Source organism: Chionomys nivalis, chromosome 21 (assembly GCF_950005125.1).
Source record: "Chionomys nivalis chromosome 21, mChiNiv1.1, whole genome shotgun sequence".
In the NCBI taxonomy this organism is placed as follows: Eukaryota; Metazoa; Chordata; class Mammalia; order Rodentia; family Cricetidae; genus Chionomys; species Chionomys nivalis.
In genome coordinates this window covers 34,932,638-34,956,131 of record NC_080106.1, presented here as the reverse complement: position 1 = coordinate 34,956,131, position 23,494 = coordinate 34,932,638, and the positions used below count along the sequence as shown (strand labels likewise).

Here is a 23,494-nt window from a genome sequence, read left to right as displayed (position 1 = left end):
TGCTGCCCACTAGACAGTCACTTGAGGGCAGTTTGGTTGCTGTTAATGATGGGAAATATAAGGTTGTGGGGTCAGTCACAGCATCACATGAGCCCCAGATCAAGTCCACTGAACTTAAAGTGAACAACTCCACACAGATATAGTACCACTTGATATAGTAATACCATCTTTGAAAAGAAAGTATGGGATCTCCTTCATTCACTTGCAAAGTATATAGTGTCTGTTCAAAGCATTTTCTATTTATATGTTAACAAAGTTTATACTTTTAGATATTGCATTTCTTTGTGGTCAAAACATGTTACATTATATAATCTCACATTACTTTTTAGGACATGTTCCCGAGACCCAACTCATGCTATTGCTAACAGACTGAGAGAAATGCACGAACTATATTCTCAGCATTTTCAGCCAGATGAGGATTCTAGTAATTGTGCTAAAGGTAAGATTTACTGTTGTCCAGACTGCTCCTCACCTAGACGTCTGACTATATGCAGTCAGACAAGGAAAGACTAGACCTGTAAACCGAAGGCTGTGGTGTAGCGGTCCTTCTTCTCTGTCAGTGACGTGATTTCTGGGCCCTTTTCAGAAACAGAAGGCTTAATCTAAATCTGTTATGTTGGACTTTTAGTGCTGTTTGATTTGTAAGGTTTTATTTGTAAGCTGGAAATTTGTATTTGGATTCTTCAGCATAGAAAAACAGCATAGAGGGGCTGGAGAGATGGCTCAGTGGTTAAGAGCATTGCCTGTTCTTCCAAAGGTCCCGAGTTCAATTCCCAGCAACCACATGGTGGCTTACAACCATCTGTAATGAGGTCTGGTGCCCTCTTCTGGCCTGCAGGCATATACACAGACAGAACATTGTATACATAATAAATAAATAAATATTTTTTAAAAAAAGAAAAACAGCATAGAAAAAAATAAAAACAAAAACATAGAAAGACAGAAGCTGCACAGCCTGAGTCTCCCTTCTCTGAAATGCATGGGACCAGAAATATGTAGGGTTTTTTTTTTTCAGCTTTAGATTGTTGCATATACAAAATGAAATATTTTGGACATGGAACTGAAATCTAAAGACAAAAGTAACTTATGTTTCATATACCCTGTATATAGTCTAGTCCTTGTCATCACCTTTCAGTGCAATTGTATTTGACTTACACATCTTATGGCATGATGTTGATTTTCAAAAAATCTCAGATTTTGGATTTTTGCGTTAGCAGTTCTCAGTCTATAACTGGTATAGGCCTAAAGCTGTAATGAATCAAAACCAAGTATACTAGAATAATAAACCAGTTATATACTGCTTAATATAGTATGTATTAGTTAGCTCTTGTTCCTATGAATATCTAAGATAATTAACTTCTAAAACTAAAAGTTTGTTCAGCTCCTGATTTGTAAGTTTCAACTTATGATTAGTAGTACAGTTGCTTTGACCTCTGTGAGGGGAATTGTCATGGCAAGGAGATCAAGGGATACACACTCATCAAGAATCCAGGAGCCCACAATCCCTTTAGAGGCTATGTCTCTGATGACTTAAGAACCTCTTAATGGTCCCACTACCTTCCAACAGTGCCACCAAAGGTACCAAAGCTTAAACACATAAGTCTTTGAAGGACCTCCAACACCAAGCCATAGTGGAATAGAATTGTTATTTTCAAAATGATAGTGTGTATGTCTAATATAGAGACAGTGATTGTGTGTGCGTCTCATGTAGAGACAGTGATTGTGTGTGCGTCTCATGTAGACACAGTGATAGTGTGTGTGTCTCATGTAGAGACAGTAATAGTGTGTGCCTCTCATGTAGAGACTGATAAAGTGTGTGCCTCTCATGTAGAGACTGATAAAGTATGTGCGTCTCATGTAGAGACAATGATAGTGTGTGCGTCTCATGTAGACACTGATAAAGTGTGTGCGTCTCATGTAGAGACACTGATAGTGTGTGCGTCTCATGCAGAGACACTAAGTTCTTTATATGCTGCTTTAATGTCAGTTTTAGAAAATGCGAAAATGTTAACATTAACGGTACTTAAGCCAGTTGTGGAGCTCACATTTATAATTCCACTGCTTGGGAGGTTGTGGCAGGACTAGTGATTAGAGCTAAAGGCCAACCTGGGCTACAGAGTGCACCCTGACTCAGTGAAAAAGGGGGAAAAGGAATATTGAGACATTTTTAGGGATAATTGAAACATCAACTATAGAAAGTATGTATTTGGGCCAGAGAGATGGCTCAACACAGAGGTTCTCAATCTGTGGGTCAAGACCCCTTTGGGGTTCAGGTGAAACTTTCACAGGGGTTGCATATCAGATATTTACATTACGACTCATAACAGTAGTGAAATTGCAGTTATGAAGTAACAATGAAAATAATTTTCCTCCCCAATCCATGAGGAACTGTATTAAAGGGTCACAGCACTAGAAAGGTTGAAAAGCACTGGCTCAGCAGTTAAGAGCTCTTCTAGAAGACCCAGGTTCAATTCCCAGCACCCACACAGTGGCTCACAAGCATCTATAACCCCAGTCCCAAGGGATCCGATGCCTTTTTCTTGCCTCTTGGGCAACCAGTCACACATGGCACACAGATATATGTGTAAGCAGAACACCAGTATACATTAATTATAATAATTGAAAGTATGGATTTGGTTTTTAGATTTTATTTTATGGATAGTGAAGGGAGGGATCAATTTTTTCCATGATATTTACTTAATTTGTATTTAATTTTTGTGATTTTTCTTATTTCAACAGAAATTGCCAACAAATATTTTCGTTTTGCAGAAATGCTTTACTATAAAGTATTAGAGTCTGTTATTGAGCAGGAACAAAAAAGATTGGGAGACATGGATTTATCTGTGAGTACAATAGTAATGTATTGATCACTGCAGTAAGACGTAGCTTCATCCTCACCCTCACCCCCCAACAAAAGGTCATTACAAAGAAATGATGTGTTCTTTAGGGAATAAGATTAGCACCTAAGGAAACAAACTTGTACACAGAGCCCTCAACCCTAACAGTGTAAGGTATGTGGAGTGGACTAAAGAAGTGATTCTCACTGTAGCAGGTCATACATTATAACACTGATAGGAGGAATCTGTAGATGTATTCATTACTTCTTTGTGATAAGATACAATGATGAAAGCAACTAGAAGAAGTTTATTTGGGCTAACAGTTCCAGAGGGAAGGAGTCCATGATGGCTGAGTGAAGGCACAGTGACAAGAACAGGAAGCTGAAGACTCAAATCTTCACCAGCAAGCACATGGCAGAGAGAGCAAACTGTGAGGCCCGCCTCCAGTGACAAACTTGGTTCAACAAGGCCACACTTCCTAAACCTTTCCCAAACGATACCACCAAATAAGGACCACATAGTCAAACCCTGGAGTGTATGAGTGACATTCTCATCCATACCACAGTAGTCAAGTGTTAAAATACTCAGACTGGACTTGAGCGGGGTTGTTTAATAACATGGATTTTTATACAAGTCTGATAGAAGGAAAACATTGACTGTTGACTGGACGGGACTTGAGCATGAGTATCCAACCATCCTTTGACTCAGATGATTTTTTCTTAGTTTCCCATGGCTTACCCTTTAAATCTTACCTGCTTTGGAGGCTGACGCAGGAGAACCACAATTTCAGGGTCTGCCTGAGCTTCATAACAAGTTTGAGGCCATCCTGTGCAACAAAAAACCAAAGTCGGGCTGGGGATGAATTCATTCCGTTATGATTGATTAGCATTGCAAGGTCTTGGGGAGTATCACAAAAAAAAAAAAAAAAAGATTTTTTTTTCCAAGATGATCTTTATAAACCAATAAAATACCCTAAACAAACACTAGTGTCTTAGAATTATACATAATTTTATGTGGCATTTAAAAATAGTCTCTTATAAGATGAAGCTAGGGAAAACTAGAACTACTCAGTTAAGGCTAGGAGCATGAGATGTGAGGGCTATGGGAAAGCACTGCAGCACTTCCATGGTTGTCCACATATCACTCACATTAATTTAAAAGAGACTTTACAATTAAGAGTGCTAATTTTGAGCTGGGCGGTGGTGGCGCAGGCCTTTAGTCCCAGCACTCAGGAGGCAGAGGCAGGCAGATCTCTGTGAGTTCGAGGCCAGCCTGGTCTACAGAGAGAGTTCCAGGGATGCACAGAGGAACCGATCTCGAACAGCAACAACAAAAGGGTGGAAAGAGAAAGGAGTGCAGGCTTTGGAGCTGAAGAGCTAACTCGGTGGTTAAAAGCACTGGCCGCTCGCACAGGACATGGGTTCAGTGGGCTGCACTCATGGTGGCTTACGACTCTCCACCTCCAGTCCCAGGATATCTGATGCGCTCTTCTGGCCTCTCCAGATGCCAGAGCACCAGAGAGTGCTGCATAGAAAACATGTACGTGGAACACTCATACATAGGGATAAGTCAAATTTTTAAAAAAGAGCTAATTTTTAAAATGACATTTTTAAAGCTATAAAATTGGCCAGTAATTAGTTTGAATTTCTTGTAACATTTAGCTCTTTTTCTTTTATCCAAATTTGAGACAAGGTCTTACTATGTAGTACATGTAGACCTTAAACTTAGTCTAACCCACACTGGCCTTAAACTTCTAATCTTCCTGCCCCAGTCTCCCAAATGCTGTGATTACAGGGACATACTATTGTTTCTTTTTTGGTTTGTTTTGATTTTTTTTATATTTTATTTTATGAGTGTTTGCCTGCATGCTTATGCATATGCACCATGTGTGTGGCTCCTGGTATCCTCAAAGGTCAGAAAAGGGTGTTGGATCCTCTGAAAGTGGAGATACAGATGGTTGTAGGCCACCGTATATATATATATGCTGCTTTACGACTTAACTTTGTGTGCATGAAACACATACTGAATTGCATATAAACCATAGCTACAACTTAGGGACTAATATCAAACAGGTACTTAATATATTAATCTCTTTTAAAAGATTTTGCTGTGGTGCAATTTACTTAAGAAAGTAGTTTTCATCATCTTGAAGGTTACATTTCAGTGTACGTTGGCAGAGCTTTGCAGCCATTATCCTCACCATCTTCCGTCAATAAACACTAATTTTCCATCCCTCCTTCTCTCTGGCCCTCTGGGTCCTGTCTTCCAGCTTTCTGAGTTTACCTATTTAAGGTTCCCCAGATAGTTGGAATCATGTTTGCCCTTTTGTGTTTGACTTACGTTTGCTTTCACTGTTTATCCATGTTCTAGCAAGCATTACAACTCCTTTCCTTGTGTTTAAATCTTTTGCTTGTGACTCATTTGTTGATAGACACTAGGATCGTTCTGCCTCGGGCTGTTGTGAACAGTGCTGCCTTGGTTGCTTGCTGGTGTGCAAGGCATCTGTTTTGAGTGCTTGCTTTTGGTCCCTGATGGCTCTTTATTCCTAGAAGTAGGATTGGTGTGTCATATGGTAGTTCTGGAGACTGGACCAGAATCTCACAGAGGTGAGGCAAGTGTCTCATACAGTAATTTTATGCTTAACTTTTGAAAGCCATCATACTATTTGTCAAAGCAGCATTTCATATTTTACATTCCCACCAGCAATCCATAGGGCTGTAGTTTTATCATATCCTCAAAAGCTTGTTGTTTGTCATTTTAAAATATCTTTTAAAAGGTATTTCACAGCATATGTTTTTGGAAGTTCTTATATATTCCTTTAATCTATATTTTAATAAAATGATGAGTACATTTAAGCTGGATATGGAATGGTTTTCAGAGTGGGCTACTATTTCTAAATGCTACTTTGTTTTATAGGTTGTTTTGGAGCAAGACGCATTCCATAAGTCCCTCTTGGCCTGCTGCCTTGAGGTTGTCGCTTTCTCCTATGAGCCTCCTGGGAATTTTCCATTTATTGTTGAAATATTTGATGTACCACATTATCATTTTTATAAGGTATTTAAAATTATACTGATGAGACCAACCTCTTGCTACCCACCTTGTTCACATTAAACATATAAATCTATCTTATTAAATATTTAATAATCTGTATGTAGAGAAGTAAGGTGAAACAGAGTCTTAAGACCTATATAAATTCTTGTAATATACAGTAGTATGGCAGATTTCTTTTGGCTGAAACATTCACCTGATTTCTTCTACCATCTGCCAAAGGACTGCAGAATACTGTGATTGAAGACCTAAAAGGGGGCCAGATGTGGTGGATTACACCTATAATCCCGTATTTGGAAAGCTTAGGTAGGAGGATTGCGAGCTTGACCTGGACTACATAGCAAGGGCTGCCTCAGAAAGGAAGGGAAAAAGAGAAGCAAGGGTGGAGGGGTAAGAAGAGGGGATGCTGGGAATGGAGAGACAGCTCAGCAGTTAAGCGTGCTTCCTGCTCTGGAGAGGACCTAAGTTCAGTTCCCTGCACCCACATCAACTCCAGATCCAAAGGACCTGAAACCCTCTTCTGGCCTCCTTCCCATCCATACACAGGACACAAAGACACACACACATAAATTAAAAATAAATCTTTTTGAAAGTGTAAATCTAACTAATCTTATCGATAAAGAAACAGGAGTCAGAAGTGGGGGTAAAAACCTGAGAGAGCCGAGAAGCAGGGGAGCAGCCACAAGCTTTTTACCTCACCTTACTACTTCCTGTCTTCCAAACCTCCATGTTAATTTTGGTCAGCTAGTGGTTGGCCCCGCCTTCTGACTCCAAGCAAGCTTTATTTGTCAGAACATAATCAAAATATCATACATCTTTTTAAAACAGTAGCATTCATGTCACCAATTTTGTATATCAGCCTTTCTTATTCATAAGAGTTTAGTATTAAAGATCTTTCAAAAAAAATTAATTTTCTATCACCCTACTTATTTTTGAGACAAGGTATCATCTAGCCCAGGCTGGCATCAAACTCAAGGATAACTTGAAACTTTTGATTCTTTTGCCTTCACTTCCTCAGTACTAGGATTACAGGCATGAGCCCCCACACTCCGCTTATGTTCAGAGATTTTTTAATATTATTTTTGGTTTTATTGATACTGGAAAGTGAGCCTTTGGCCTTTAGCCTACAAGCACACACCTCTTAAATATAAAATTTTAAGAGTATTGGTTTCAGGCTTGACTTATAAAGTGTATTTTTTGTTTATAAATTTTGAAATATATAATTATACAAAATATTTTATATTATTCATATGTGTAGATTATTTACAAATATTACAAAATAGCAGCTTGCTACATATGTTATTACATTATTAAACTTGTGATTTCTGATAAATTGAATATTTTAAAAAATAGTTAGATGTTTCATTTTGCCTTTATACTCATAAGACTTTTACATTAAAAATCATAGTAATTATTAGTTAACCCGGGAATTTTCTTTATTTCAGGTAATAGAAATATTTATTAGAGCAGAAGATGGTCTTTGCAGAGAAGTGGTCCAACACCTCAACCAGATTGAAGGGCAAATTTTAGATCATTTGGCATGGAGAACAGAGTCCCCACTGTGGGACAGAATTCGAGAGAATGAAAACAGAGTCCCTACGTGTGAGGAGGTTTGTGACAGTATCTTACCATCTGTCTGTAAGGGGAGCACATCAATATTGTTTATAGGCTTTGCCCTCGGGGGACAGGGGTTTGCAGTGTGATTAATGGTTTATTCCTGAATCAAAGAGGAAAAAGAATCAGGTTTCTTGAGAACCTGTAACTGTCCTCAAATGACAGTAAAAATTCTGACTCTCCAGATCAGTCAGGAACATTGGTTCAGACAGTTCAGTCTAGTAACTGGTTTGAATCTTTTAGTAGTTCAGTTAAGAAATAACTAATCAGATAAAAATTTCCCTTTGGGGCTGGAGAGATGGCTCAGCGGTTAAGAGCATTGCGTGCTCTTCCAAAGGACCTGAGTTCGATTCCCAGCAACCACATGGTGGCTCACAACCATCTGTAATGAGGTCTGGTGTCCTCTTCTAGCCTGCAGGCATATATGCAAACAGAATATTGTATCCATAATAAATAAATATTTTTTAAAAAAATTTCCTTTTGCCTTAGACTGTTACTTTATTTCTAGTGAAATGTTCTTGATTATTAAGATTTTGTGGAAACAATTCTTTATAGGTCATGCCACCTCAGAACCTAGAAAGGACAGATGAAATTTGTATTGCTGGCTCTCCCTTACCGCCAAGAAGGGTGAGTGAAATACGCGCTGACCCTGGAGGACTCGGAGGAGGTGAGTCTAAGACACTAGAGGGATGTTCGCGTCCTGAATCTAGATGCTTGGACGTCATCTGACCCTGTAAGTCAAGTTAATAGCCATGCAGAGCAAAGAATATTCTGTCTTTTAGTGATCTATCAATCATGTAAAAATGCTTTTTTCTGTGTGAGAGGGTTGGGACAGGGTCTTATGTAGTCCAGGCTGGTCTTCAACTCACTATGTAGCCAGTGATGACCCTGAACTCCTGACTGTTCACTTTCCAAGTGCTGGATCCCAGGTGTGTGCCACTACACTACCACACCTGACTTAAATATGCTTTTTTTCCCTTTTGGAAACAGGGTTTCATGGTAGCTTGGAGCCTGTTCTGGATCTTGGAACTTGCTCTGTAGACCAGACTGGCCTTGAACTCACAGAGATCCTCCTGTCTTTGCCTCCTGAGTGCTGGGATTAAAGGTGTGCACTACCACCACCCAGTTTAAATATGCTTTAAAGAAATATTAACATTAAAAAAAAACCTTTTTGTGAGAGGGTCTGGCTGTATAACCCAGGCTGACCTTGAATTTTAAATCTTCTTGCATCCACATCCCCACTACAAAGATTGCAGGGGTGTGTCTTTATGCCATACTTACAGGTATCTTTTTAGATACCTTTACACTTAATTTGGTCTTCATTTGTAAGTGAATTTTCATCTATAAACACACAAAAGGGCAGAAATGGGAAAACAAACTATTAACAACAATTCATTGTCAACTATAGAATTCTCAGTGAATTCTCTCAATCTTTCAAATATGTCTTCCCTTTTATGGTTTTGTTTTGTTATGTTTATTAGAAATAGGAGTCTCACTGTGTTGCTCAGACTGATTTCCAATCCTTGGTCTGTCTGACTCAACCTCTGAGAATATAGGTGTGTACTACCACACCTGACATATTAAGGGTAGCTATGGGATCCATTAGATACAGTGAGACAGGATGGCTCCATGGCTGGACCATGTTCAGCTTTGTTAGCGCTGTGCTACTTAGGTTAATGTGACATCTCTGCTCGGCCAGGAAGTACAGAAAATACAGGCTTATGTTTTAGCTGGCTCCTTAGATGACTGCCTAGGTGCAAGATTTATATTTATGTATGGGCGTCTGTCGTCTTTGATTTTTTTTTTTCTATTTTCCCCCAGTGCTGGAGACTGAAGCCAGGGCCTCCCAAGTGCACAGTACACAGTACTATTGAGTGCACTTTCAGCCCCACAACTATTTTAAAGAACAGTTATATAGCTCCAAAGAGCTCCTAACCCATTAGAACATTGCTATTACTAGGTCAGTTTCAAAATGTGCTTGATAAGCATTAGCTATAAAAGAATTGGTTTTAAAATTAAGTTTACTCTAAATCAGTGCCTACTCAATAAACATAGATTATTCAGGGTGTGGTGGCACACTCCTCTAATGTCAGCACTGTAATGGAAGACTTAGGTAGGAGGAGCCTAGCTTTAAGGCCAGTCTACATAATTTAGCTACATAATGAGACCCTGACTCAAAACAACAAACAACAGAAAACCAAGCTAACTCATTAATTGAATACTTCATGAAATTTTCTCATTTAAAAATTGTTTTTAGATTTATTTTATGAGTATTTCACCTGCATGTATGTCTATGCACCATGTATGTGCCTGGTGCCTGCAGAGGTCAGAAGGTACCGGATCCTCTGTAAGTGAATAATTATGGACAGTTGTGAGCCACCATTTGGGTGCTAAGAACCAAACCCAGATCCTCTGCAGAAGTGCTTAGGCATCTCTAGCCCTTTCTCATCTCTCAAAGAACAGTAATAATTGTTTCAGTATACAGACCTGGTTTCAAATCTGATAAGCTGGTCTTTTTCAGTTCCATTTTTGGAGTTTTCCCCTCCCCAAGTCTCTGAATGAAAACTGACATTAAACTTCCATTCTTTGTACTTGCTACTTCTCTCTTTCTGAGTCTACATGGTTGGTCCACAGCTCTGCCCGTCTTTATGTCATCTTGTATGTCGTCTAGGGATGTTAGGACACAGCTTTCAGGACTCACTTCTGGTGTCTGTTATGAACTCCTTACTTTTACTTTTAAATCTGAAAGCTATTTCATGCAGGTCTTACAGACAGTGGACAGGGAAGAAAGGAGTGCTCACATTCCAAAAACTCACATGTCAGTAAGAATCTTAAAAATAAACTAAGCCATAACAATTAGTTTTTGTGTAGAGTGACTAAGAAAAGAAAAAAAAAGTTGCTCTGGGCATGGAGGTGCATGCCTTTAATACTAGCACTTGGAGCGTGAGGCCACCCATGCTAAACAGTGAGTTCTAGGGCAGCTAGAGCTACACAGAGTGACCTTGTCTCAAAGAACAAACATTCAAGAAAGTATTAATAGTTAGACAATGCTGTATTTATGTATTTAAAAATAACAAATGCTGATAATGTTATATCTATTTTTGCAACAATTTTAAAATTATTTAATATATAAGCATTGAATTATATAACTTAAGTAGATGATATGTATGGCACATGAATCATATCTCAATAAAGCTATTTAAAACCAAACCTTTATTAAATCTAAACCTTATATATCTACCTTACTGAAGAATATAGAATGTTAGTAATCTTCCCTGCGTGGGAAGGACAGAGGAATATTCGTGGGAAGCTGAGGGAAAATACTGCTGGATGGCATGTCATCATGTCTCTTGGTCAGGTGATGTCTGTTCAAATCTGAGTATGGGGGAAATTAAATGATTCCTTAAATTACCTCTATATCAAAATATGGCAGAGGACAAGGTCGGGGAGGACAAGTCCAATCTGACTTCTGGGAAGGAAGACCAAAAAGAGACAGCTGCAAGACAGCGGGGACTTCCTTTGTGAAATGCTTTCCTTGAATTTGCACTAGAACAGCTATCCCATGACTTCTGTATACTTTATCTGCTTTAAACAATGTACAGTGTCTGAAACACACTGTATTTCCCTATGAACAAGAGCCTAAGTGGAAGTCAGATTTGTTTCTGTGTTAAGGAGTCTGGTTTCTTTTGGTTGTAGGTATAGCATCTCCAACCACATTACATGACAGGTACAGTTCGCCAACAGCCAGCACTATTAGACGGCGGCTATTTGAGAGTGACCGTCCCTCTGAAGGAGGCGCATCTGGGCGCACCCCCCCACAGCCCCTAGTGAATGCTGTCCCTGTGCAGAATGTGTCTGGGGAGGCTGTATCTGTCACACCAGTTCCTGGACAGACCTTGGTCACCATGGCAACAGCCACTGTCACAGCCAACAATGGACAAACAGTGACCATTCCTGTACAAGGTAAGGAAGGCAGAGTTAGGGATTGAGTTCTCTGGCATTTGTTAGACAATCACCTAAGACTTGGAAAGAGTGTCAGTATAAAATAGCAATGACGGAAGGTGGGGAGGAAAGAAACGGAAACCTGTGAACAATCCTTTTTTCCTTTGTAATAAACTGTAGGTATTGCCAATGAGAATGGAGGGATAACGTTCTTCCCAGTCCAAGTCAACGTTGGAGGCCAGGCACAAGCTGTGACGGGCTCTCTCCAGCCCCTCAGTGCTCAAGCCCTGGCTGGAAGCCTGAGTTCCCAACAGGTGACAGGAACAACTTTGCAAGTCCCTGGTCAGGTGACTGTCCAGCAGATTTCCCCAGGTGGACAACAGCAGAAGCAAGGCCAGCCTTTAACCAGCAGCAGTAGAGCCCGGAAGACTAGCTCTTTATCACTTTTCTTTAGAAAGGTAACTTTTCATGTACCTTTACTGGAGCACAAGCTTGGCAGGTGTAAGCATGAAATAAGGTTTGACATATTCCCGTTTCTCTGTTAGGTTTATCACTTAGTTGGTGTCCGCCTTCGGGATCTTTGTGCAAAACTAGATATTTCAGATGAACTGAGGAAAAAAATTTGGACCTGCTTTGAATTCTCTATAATCCAGTGTCCTGAACTGATGATGGACAGACATCTGGACCAGTTGTTAATGTGTGCCATTTACGTGATGGCAAAGGTGAGCACATTCAAGACTGGAAAGGCGAAAGTGCTACTTTGTTACTCAGAACATTTCCCCCCACAAAACGTGAGGCTTTATTGTGATGAATAACCTTTAGGCCCACCGGCCAAAGGAGTAACTTCCAGCCCCAGTGGCCTGCTTTGGCTATAGGACATTTTTTAAAATTTATTTATTTTACATCCTGGTAACAGTTTCCCCTCCCTCTTCTCCTCCCAAGTCCCTTCCCCCATCTCCCTCTGCCCGCCCTGCCCCATAATCCACCCCTCCTCCATTTCAGAAAAGGGCAGGCCTCCCATGGATATCAACAGAACATGCCATATCAAGTTGCAGCAAGACTAAGCACCTTCCCACATATTAAGGCTGGGCAAAGCAACCCAGTATGAGGAATAGGGTCCCAAAAGCCTGTAAAGGAGTCAGAGACAGCCTCTTTCTCCCACTGTTAGGAGACCCATGGGAGAACCAAGCTACACAACTGTAACATACGCAGAGTGTCTAGGTCAGTCCCATGCAGGCTCCCTGGTTGTCCTTTCAGTCTCTGTGAGCCCCTATGAGCTCAGGTTAGTTGATTTTCTTGTGGTGTTCTTGACTCCTCTAGCTCCACAATCCTTTCCCCACTTTATGCAGGATTCCCTGAACCCTGCCTAATGTTTGTCTGTGGGTCTGCATCTGTTTCCATCAGTTGCTGGGTGAGACCTCTCTGATGACAATGGCTAGGCACCAATCTGGTTATGGAGATGGACAGTTCAGGCTGCATATCTGTTTTGCTAGGAGTCTTAGCTGGGGTCATCCTTGTAGATTCCTGGGAGATTCCCTTGTGCCAGGTTTTCACCTGACCCTGAAATGCACCCCGTTTCCTGTAGTCTCTTTCAACACCCTTTCCCTCCATCCCCCAGCCTGATTGCTTGTGTTCTCATCCTCACCTGCCCTCAGCTCACTCGTGTAATTGCTTCCATTTCCCCTTCTTAGATCTGGGCATCCCTCCATGAGCCCTCCTTGTTACCTAGTCTCTGCGTCTGTGGATTGTAGCAGTTAGCCTTTATTTTACAGCTAATATCCACCTAATGAGTACATGCCATGTTTGTCTTTCCGGTCTGGGTTACCTCACTCAGGATGATTCAGAACGTTTTTAATAGCCATGCATCGAGACTTCCATTTTCAAGTATGTGCAGTCATCACACACGTGGGATATTCCATTTTATAGATATTGGGCAGTATTTTTAGCCATCTATTAATGGACATGTGGGTTGTTTTTCTCTGAAAGTTATGAACAACACTGTGGAGAGCATTGTGGATGAGATTGTATGTAGATACCGGCTTCCATTTCCCTGAGTGAATGCCTAGTGATGATCTGTCAATCATATGGGAACTGTATGTTTAAACATTGAGGAACTACCAGTCTACTTTTCAAAGTATTCTATTTTATATTCCTACATGCAGTGTATGAAAGCCTTAATTCCTCTAGTTTCTCATCAGTACTTAAAAAAAGATTTATTATGTTTGGAGGAAGGGGGGAACTTTTCGTTGCCAAATTTGAGGGCCAAGATCATGAACCTTTACCACTGTCTTCTAAATTTTATAGTTTCTGGCTTATCCTGAGATTCCAGTCTAGTTTTCCTCATTTTGTGTTGTTTTCTGGTTGCCACATCATTACTGAAGACACATCTCTCCTCTGAATGAATGGTCTGTGAAATCGGCTATCGTGGATACACGGGTTTTGTCGAGACTGTCAGTCTTATGTTGATCTGTATCCGTCACCCGTAGTACTCTGCACTCTTGATGGCTCTTGTTTATCTGTAAATTTTGAAATTGGGAGATGCGAATCCTAACTTTGTTATTTTTCATTGATTTTTAGCTATTCTGAGTCTCTTGGAATTCCACACAAAGTTTCAAATCAATATATCACTGTCATAAAAGAGTCCCTTGAAAACCTGTAGCTCAGTTGGGGAGTTTACTCATCTTAATTTCAGTCTTCAGACATGATCGTGGCATGTTTTCACATTTATTATGTCTTCCTTTTTTAAAAAACAACTTTGTGCTTTTCAGAATGTAACTCTTGCCCTTGTTAATTTTCCTGTATTTTTTGATGGTATTGTAAATGCAACTGTTTCTTTTTTTTTTTTTTTTTTTGGTTTTTCGAGACAGGGTTTCTCTGTGGTTTTGGAGCCTGTCCTGGAACTAGCTCTTGTAGACCAGGCTGGTCTCGAACTCACAGAGATCCGCCTGCCTCTGCCTCCTGAGTGCTGGGATTAAAGGCGTGCGCCACCACGGCCCGGCCTGTTTCATTTTTGATGTATTCATTGCAAGTAAATGAACAGTTGGTTTCTCTGTCTTAAGTGTCCAACAACCTTGTTAAGCTAGTTGACTTTTTTTGGTGCAGAGATTGAACCTAGGGCCATTAAAATGCTAGACAAGCACTCTATTGAATCCCAGTCTTGAACCTCTTGGTCTAGTGGATTTTAATCATGGTCTGTGTCGACTTTTTGTGCAGATTATGCAGTTTTAATAATTATACTACTGCTTGTCCAAATTACCTTTCTTTCCTAATTACCATGGCTCCTCCAGTGCAGTGTTCCTAGTCCTAGAGAGAAAACAACAAGTCTTTCACTATTGGAATATGGCGTTAAGTATATCCCCCACCTCACCTGATCCTCAGGTAGACTGCTTTAATCCAGTTCCTAGCTTATTGAATGTTGTTTCATTAAAAATGTTGAATGTTATTAAAGGTCTTTTTCTGTGTTCATTGTGAGTTTTGATACTCTAAGGATATAGTATATTACCTTGGTTGGGTTTCATGGTGGATCATTTGCATTCTCTTTGCAAATCCCTTTTAATTATGGTGATAAGTTTTGCTTTCATGTTTGGTTTACTAGTTTGTTGAATTTTGTACTTCTCACAAGCTGTTGTCTGAAATTTTATTGCATGGCTTTGTCTGGTTTTGTTCCGGGGGTAAATCTGGCCTTTTAGGAAAATATTTCATCTTATTCTGTTAAGTTTGTATTAGCAAAGAAGCCATTGGAGATGGTCTTTTCTTTGTGGGTAATTTATTGATGAATTCAGTCCCATTCTTCTCATGGGTTCATTCAGGTCACCTGTCTTTTCTAGAGTCAGTTTTGGCAGTGTGCATCTTTCTAAGACATTGTCTGTCTCTCCAGAGTTAATGCCATATAATCCCTTTTGTCCTTTAAGGTCTATAGTAAAATCCTCATTCATTTCTCATCAGTCAGTCTAACTAAAGGTTGGTAAATTTTGATAACTTCTAAGACTATTTGATATCATTTATTTTCTCTATAAACATACACCCTAACATTATTTTCTTCTTTAAGTCTACTTTGGACTTTTAAAAACTGCATGTATCTGTTGTGTGTGTGAATGTGTATGTGCACACAGGATCAAAGAACAATATCCAGAGGTTGAGTCTCTCTTCCTTTAGGTCATTAGGCTTGCATCTAGTATCTTTTCCCATGGCCCATCTCAGAGGATCTTGGCTTATTTGGTTTTTCTAAGTGCATCAGACGGTTAGGTAACTGATTATAGTATTTTTTATTGCCTTTAAAAAATATCTCCGTATCCTTTGTAAATATGGGCACTAACTACAAAAGTAGGCATTACCTGCACCTCATAACTTGCCATCTTGTATGTTTATCTCAAATTACATTTGATTTTCATATGGCTTCCATTTAACTTGTACGTTCTGCAGGGCCATGTAACTTCCAGTTCTGTGAGTTCCTAGACTTCTGTTGCTGATTTCTAGTTTCATTTCACTGTGTCTGAAAAAACACTTTATATATTTAAGTCCTTCTAAATGTATTGAGAGTTTGTTTGCTTGATGACAGGGTCTCATGTAGCCCAAAGGGGGCTTGAACATCCTTCATTCCTAAGTGCTAGAGTTACAGGTATGTGCAGCCATGACAGTTTACCCAGTGCTGGGATTGAAAGTGACCTGAACAGGGCTTGTGCATGGTAGGCAAGCAGTGTACCAAGTGAGCAGTGTCGCTAGCCTTCCACATTTGTTTAAGAAAAGCAAGTATTAGCCGGGTGGTGGTGGAGCACACCTTTAATCCCAGCACTCGGGAGGCAGAGGCAGGCAGATCTATAGAGCGAGTTTTGGGACAGGCACTAAAGCTACACAGAGAAATCCCATATTGGAAAACAAACAAAACCAAAACCAAAACCAAAAAAAACAAAGCAAGTATTTTATTGCCATCAAGAAAATAGTGTTTTCTAGATGTCTGTTAGGTCAAGTTGTTTAGGAGACTTGTTAAAGTTTTCTCTTTGATGTTCTGCCAAGATCTTCTATTATTGAAAGTTTTGTTATTGAAATCTTTATATTTTTAGGTTGTCTGTTTTACTTTTTTTCTGTCATAGAGTTTATTATTTGGTGCCCTATTAATAGACACACTAATGATTATTACAGCTTCTTGGTGGATTGATCTTTGTGAACTAACCCTTCAGTAATATTTGTTTCTAAAACCTATTTTACAGTTTAATAGCTTATAGCTACCCAGCTTTCTTTGGATAACTATTTAGTAAACATATGTGTTGTTTACTGTCAAACGTATTTGCATTTTTAAAGTGTCTCCCAAAACAATTTGTTTTCCCAGTCTTACAACGTGTGTTTAATCATTTGCTTATGTTGTTACTGACTCTACTGCATTTGTCTACTTTACTTGTTTTCTGGATTTTTTCTTTCTCTTTCTGGTTTTTCAAGACCGGGGTCTCTATGTAACAGCCCTGGATGTCCTGGAACTTGCTCTGTAGACCAGGCTGGCCTTGAGCTCTTAGAGATCCACCTGCCTCTGCCTCCTGAGTGCTGGGATTAAAGGGATACCACCAGGCCTGGGTTCTTATTTTCTAGGTATCTTATATAAATGCTTTCTGTTGTATGTCTTTGTTCCTTTATTTCTCCTTTTTCTTTCTTTTGAATTATGTATTTTCTATTTTTTGCTATATATTCTTCTCTCTCTCTCTCTCTCTCTCTCTCTCTCTCTCTCTCTCTCTCTCACACACACACACACACACACACGTATTTTAAGTCCTCAGAACTTAGCTTCAAATTTTTCTAGGTATCTTATATAAATGCTTTCTGTTGTATGTCTTTGTTCTTTTATTTCTCCTTTTTTCTTTCTTTTGAATTAGGTATTTTCTATTTTTTGCTATATATTCTTCTCTCTCTCTCTCTCTCTCTCTCTCTCTCTCACACACACACACACACACACACACACACACACACACACACACACGTATTTTAAGTCCTCAGAACTTAGCTTCAAATTCATGTCAACAAGATATACGTGCATTAGTGTTCTCTTTCCCCATTTACCTTTTTGTGAAGGTATTGTTTATGTATTTATATATATTTCACTGGAAGTACTGCGAATCCACCATTACCTTGACTCAGTGGTAAAACTTCTAAAGGAACAAGAAAAAGGCATGTGTGTATTTATAGCTGCTGGTATAGTACCCTTCCTTACATTTCTGCTTATTGGTTCCTGTGGGTTTAAGTGGTATCTGCAGTCACTTGTTCAATACCCTACCCACCTCCTTTGTACATTTTTGGTAAATGTATATTTTTGTTACAGCTACAACAAAACATCATACACATACATTTGCCCTCTTTCTGATATGTTAATGCTTTACAAGTGTTACTGGCCCTTTGCATGTGTGTTTGTCTCACTTGTTTCCATTGCCTCTCTGTGAGGGCTGCTGTTAGCAGCAGACTGTTTACTGTTTACTCATTTCTGAAGGAAAAATTTGCAGTGGACAGGATGCTTTTCTTTTTGACCTTTGTGAATCTGTTGCTCCACTTGTATAGTTTCTGATGAGAAGTCAGCTCTTACCATATTTGACTTTCCTGTAAAGAAAAAATGATTTTCTCGATGCTTTCTATGGCTTTAGATCTCTACTATGATAAGCCTGGTGTGGATCTCTTGATTCAGTCTGCTGTTTGACAAGCTCCCTGAATGCGTACAATAATGTTTTAAAGTAAACTTGGCTGTTGTCAGTCTTTTTATTTTTTTACCCCAGTGTCTTGCTATGTAGCCCAGGCTAGCCTGAACCTCTTGATCCTCCAGCCCCTGCCTACCATGATGCTCAGCTTTAAGTCTTTATTTCTTTGAACATCTTTTTTTGCTTCGCTACCTCTGTCCTCTTCTTCTGACACTCTTGTTCCATGAATGCTGATGTGATTCCTCGTGTCCAAGTTTTCTGGGGCTGTTCTCTGTTTTTCTGTTCTTCAGACAATATACTCCTTGGGCAAGTTTGTTGATTTTTTTTTTTTTCTTTTCCAGTTCAGATCTACCAAGTTCCACTTCCAGTCAACTTTTCAGTTTAGTTACTGTACTTTTCTATAACGGGTTGTGGTTTACATACCAGGCTCCTTACTAAACTTCAGATTTTCATGAATAGTTGCTTGTTCATTTGCTCTACAGTCTTTGAATACAGTCGCAGAGGGTTCACTGAGCTGTTCACTCTGCCATGCCTGGTGTGGATCTCTAAGTATTCTCTGTTTGTAGGTCACAAAAGAAGACAGATCCTTCCAGAATATCATGCGCTGTTACAGGACTCAGCCACAGGCCCGGAGCCAGGTAACCATGTTTTCTCTCAGGGCTGAAAGTAAAGCTTAAGTCTGTGATGAATTAAAAAAAACAATTGGCTATAGTTAGTTCTGTGCCTTCTCCCCACCAGGATTTATAACTAAGAATCTAAGGGGATTGGCTGTTTTAATCTTTTACATCACTGGCATACAATTTCATGCAAGTTATTTAAAGTCCTCTTCCTGCAAAGGCAATGCTGTGAAATATTTACTTTTATGTATATGGGTGCTTTGCCTGCCTGTGTATCTGTGCACCACATGGGTGCCTGGTGCCCTTAGAGGCCAGAAGAGGACATTGCATCCCCTGAACTGGAGTTAGACTGTTGTGAGCCATCTTGTGGGGTTTTTGAGAATTGAACCTAGATCCCCTAGAAGAGCAACTGTTCACTTAACCACTGAGCCATCTCTCTGGCCTGTGACATATTTCTTAATTCAGAGAAGTTAGCTGATTTTCATGTCCCCTTTATGTCTGGCTTAGTAAAAAGCACAGTAATCATCTAAGACAATGTTCAATGAAAATTAAAACCCACTTTATCTTGAACATGGTTCATTTGTCACTGAGAACCAAGAATGTTGTTAGACTTGTTTCTTAAAATAACTTGACTTTACAGTCGGTATTGGTACTGCTCTGTAGAGTTTTAGGCAGTACTTAGAATTTGTATGAGATAGGCCCTGATATAAGCTGTTAGAGAAGAGCTTCTGGGAGTTTTGTTATTGTTGTTGAGACAGGCTATGTAGCCCTGGCTAGCCTGGAACTCACTGTGTAGATCAGGCTGGCCTTGAACCCACAGAGATCTGCCTCCCTTAGCTTCCTGAGTGCTGGTTTTAAAGAATGTACACACACGCACACACACACACGAAATCCTAGAGAATTAGAGTATCTGTTTATTGCTCTTAACAAGTAGCGTGTGTGCCCATATAACCACATCTGGCTGGATCAAAGCTTTTGTTTTTATTATTTTTCTTTTTTGAGATAGTAGCCCAAATTGGTCTTGAACTTGCAACACTCCTCACTTAGCCTTCTGAGGGCTGGTATCACAGACATGCATAATGCCTAAGTTGGTTGCCGTTCCTAACATTCCCAGAAGACAACCTGGGAATATATTACTAAGTATATTTTTGTGAGGATCAAGGACCATATATTAAGGTCCTGCCAGCTAGTATATATTTAATAAATGCTGGTTTCTGTCCCCTCTCACTGTCTCTTTAAAGGTATACAGAAGTGTTTTGATAAAAGGGAAAAGGAAAAGAAGAAATTCTGGCAACAGTGACAGCAGAAGCCACCAGAATTCTCCAACAGAACTAAATAAAGACAGAGGTAAAAAAGACACATCTTTATGAACATCTAATTTTTAGGTCAAAAGACTAAGAAATCTAAAATAAAAATACATATAGAAGTAGTTTATTCTCAGATAATTTGTTGGAATAAACTAAACTTGGTGGTCAGTTGTCCTTTCTTCCAGTGCTTTGAGGCATTTGGAGAATAACGTGTTTCAGATAAGAATTTCTAGCCCGAATTCCAGAAAGAGCTTGCCTGTTGATTAGACCTGTGCTATAGAAATATTCTTCCTAGTTCTTGACTTAAACTTGTTAGTACAGGGCTCAGGTTCCAGAAAGCTCTGTGTAACTTACTAATATAAACTACTCAGTCAACCTGTGGTACAGTTATAATAAGGGAATAAAGTTATTTTTGATCTTTGTTTCTTGGTATGAAAAACAGAGCTCAAGATACAGGGATGGTGGTCCATGCCTATAATTTCATCTCTACTAAGACTAAGGCAGGAGGATGTGAGCTCAGACCTGTCTGGACTATAAAGTGAGACCTTCTCACTGGATGAGAAATAATGATGATGATAATACAACTGGGCTGAGGACATAGCCCAGTCAGTAACTTATGTGCTGCACAAGGATGTAGACCAATTTGATCCCTAGCCCCCATGTAAGAAGCAGCCATGGGACCAAGCACTTATAATCCTAGGTCTTGGGAGGCAGAGTCAAGTAGATCACTGGGGTTTGCTGGTTGGTGCATCCCAGGTCCCACTGATAGACCTTGGCTCAGAAAGAAGGTAGACAGCTCCCAAGGAATGGTAGCCAATGTTGGCCTGTGGCCTCCACACACGTACCTGCAAACACACGAATGACACACACCAAACTCCAAAGAATCAGAGTGCCTGCTTATTGCCGTTGATGACTGATGCACACATATAGATGTTTCCCCTTTTCCTAGTGAAGTGTCTTTTTTCAAACAACCCAGACCACCCTTTGTTCTCTTGGCTGCAGCCAGTAGAGATTCCAGTCCAGTTATGAGGTCAAACAGCACCTTACCAGTTCCACAGCCCAACAGTGCCCCTCCTACACCAACTCGACTGACAGGCGCCAACAGTGACATTGAAGAGGAGGAAAGAGGAGACCTCATTCAGTTCTACAACAATGTCTACATCAAACAAATCCAAACATTTGCCATGAAGTACTCGCAGGCAAACGTAAGTGCATCAGGGATCCCTGGGTGCTGCTTTTACTCTTGAGGGGGAGGAATCATTTGTTTGACCTTTTCCATCATAAACTAGACTTACAAATAATTCTTTCATTAAATAAAACTAAGAATGTCTCCAACCAACACAAGTACCTTGTCTAATCAATATAATTTCTGATGATGCTCAGCAGTATGAATAAGACTGTGTACAATTCTCTGCATCTAGCAGGAGACAGAAACCGCATGAATTCAGATTGTGGAGTATTTAACAGTGATGGCCTTGCAAATGACTAAACTTTGTGCTTGCTGCCACCTCATCTACTAAATGAGAATAGTTGTAATTAATGTTTATCCGGTTGTTGTAAGGATTAAATGATGTATAAAAATGCTTAGCAGAGAGGCTGGCAGGAACTGAGCACCTGCGCGTGTTAGCTGTTAGTCTAAGTCTCTTTAGTTTCTTTGATTGTTGCTGATCAATTGCTGTTCAGCATTCAGAGGTTTCTGGCTTATTATGCCTTTCACTCAGTAAAATTGATGACTTTTAATACACCTTAGATACAAGTTTCCTTCCTCAGAATTACTGATTTTATTTTCAACAGATGGATACTCCTTCCCTCTCCCCGTATCCATTTGTAAGGGCAGGCTCCCCTCGCCGGGTACAGTTATCCCAGAACCATCCCATCTACATTTCCCCACATAAAAACGAAGCAATGCTTTCTCCTCGAGAGAAGATTTTTTACTACTTCAACAACAGCCCATCAAAGGTAAGCCTACATAAATGGCTTTAGCTAACTCTAAAGTGCATCGGGATGCTAGGAATAGAACTTTTGCTAAGTGTACTTCTTAGAGCAATGGCAGCTGCCAGGCAACAGAAGGTAGAAAGTCACAAGGGACAAAACCCAGGATGAACTGGTTTGATTGCTGAGGACATCAGGATTAGAAATAAAATAGGGGAACTAACTCCATTTTTCTTGCCTCCTTTCCTATCTGTAAATTTTGGACATTGAGTTTTCTTTCACTTGTAAGATTTTATTTTTTGTATTTCTGTTCAGAATAGAAACTTTGGACCCCTAAACTGGTTACCAAGTTGTTTCTGCAACAGACAGTGTCTCTGTCTTTTGGCCCTGTTTATAGGGGAAAAAAAATAGAGAGCTCTCAGGGTTAGACATATGTGGTAGCATCTGCCTCAGTCTGAGAGCTGGGAAACTTGAGACTTGCTGGTGAAGAGTTATGTAGTCCCCGAGATGTAGAAGTGCATCCAAGAAGCAGAGAAGAAAGTGATGTCCTTAAGGAAAGGCTGTCTCATTGGTAGTAATGTAGACAGGCTCAGATGAGGCCTGAAGAAGCTATGACAAGCCAAATTTGTTTTGTTACAGCTCTTGACTGAGCCATCTCCCCAGCCCTCTTACCTATTTGATTCCTCCTCTCTCCACCCCAACCCATCTGGCAATGTATTTAGTTAAAATTGCAAGTCCAGTTTTATAAATAAGACAGGAAATCTCATACCACTGCAATTGCTTTTGGGATCCACTGGTATCAATCTGTTTGTGGGTTTAACTAAGGCCATCTGAAGTTAGATATAAAGACAATGCAATTGCTTCTAATGTGAGAACACAGACAGTTTAAAGGATGGGAACCCTGCTTAGCGGTGGTGGTGCACACCTTTAATCCCAGGACTTGGCAGGCAGAGGCCAGCCTGGTCTCCAGAGTTCCAGGATGGCAATCCAAATGTCTAGTAGTTGATGAATAAAATATGTATGTGGCCCTCAAAGACGAAGTACTAGTACAGGCTCCAGTGGCTTGGAAACATGGCAGTGAGTCAGGTTAGTTACAAAAGACTTCATGATTCTCCTTTGGTATATAGAGGCAGAAAGGAAATTAGGAAAAAAGGAAAAGATTCCTTTGGGAGCAGTAAGGTTGTATGTGGGGATGGTTGTACCATGCAGACACCACTTGAGTCACACACTTTAAGTGGGTGAACTATATGGTATGTAAATTATACCTCAATAAGGCTGTTTTAAAGAATATGTTAAAAATATCATACTACCACCATGTAAAAAGATAACTAGAGTAGTTATGTAACGGAAAACTGGACTTCAGAGCAATGAGTAGATGACCAAGAGGTTCATTTCCTGGGCTGGGAATATAGTTCATTGCTAACGCATTGGCCTTGCATGTACGAAGCTCTGTGCTCAATTTTGAGAGATGTGAGATGAGAGAAAAATACAGTCATAGTTGAGAATTCTAGTAATTGTCAGGATAA

The 23,494-nt window shown here is 39.9% G+C and overlaps 1 protein-coding gene across 1 annotated transcript in view; it reads left to right on the top strand.

Annotated features, from left to right (window-relative positions):
- Rbl2 (RB transcriptional corepressor like 2) overlaps positions 1–23,494 on the top strand; it is a 50,782-nt gene that overhangs the window by 22,291 nt on the left and 4,997 nt on the right. The window contains exons 10-21 of the mRNA XM_057753684.1: positions 330–439; positions 2,740–2,843; positions 5,754–5,891; positions 7,331–7,495; positions 8,055–8,166; positions 11,196–11,462; positions 11,622–11,899; positions 11,987–12,163; positions 18,679–18,750; positions 19,971–20,076; positions 21,039–21,241; positions 21,831–21,995. Coding sequence (XP_057609667.1) covers positions 330–439; positions 2,740–2,843; positions 5,754–5,891; positions 7,331–7,495; positions 8,055–8,166; positions 11,196–11,462; positions 11,622–11,899; positions 11,987–12,163; positions 18,679–18,750; positions 19,971–20,076; positions 21,039–21,241; positions 21,831–21,995 — 1,897 coding nt within the window. The remainder of the gene's footprint in view (positions 1–329; positions 440–2,739; positions 2,844–5,753; positions 5,892–7,330; positions 7,496–8,054; positions 8,167–11,195; positions 11,463–11,621; positions 11,900–11,986; positions 12,164–18,678; positions 18,751–19,970; positions 20,077–21,038; positions 21,242–21,830; positions 21,996–23,494) is intronic.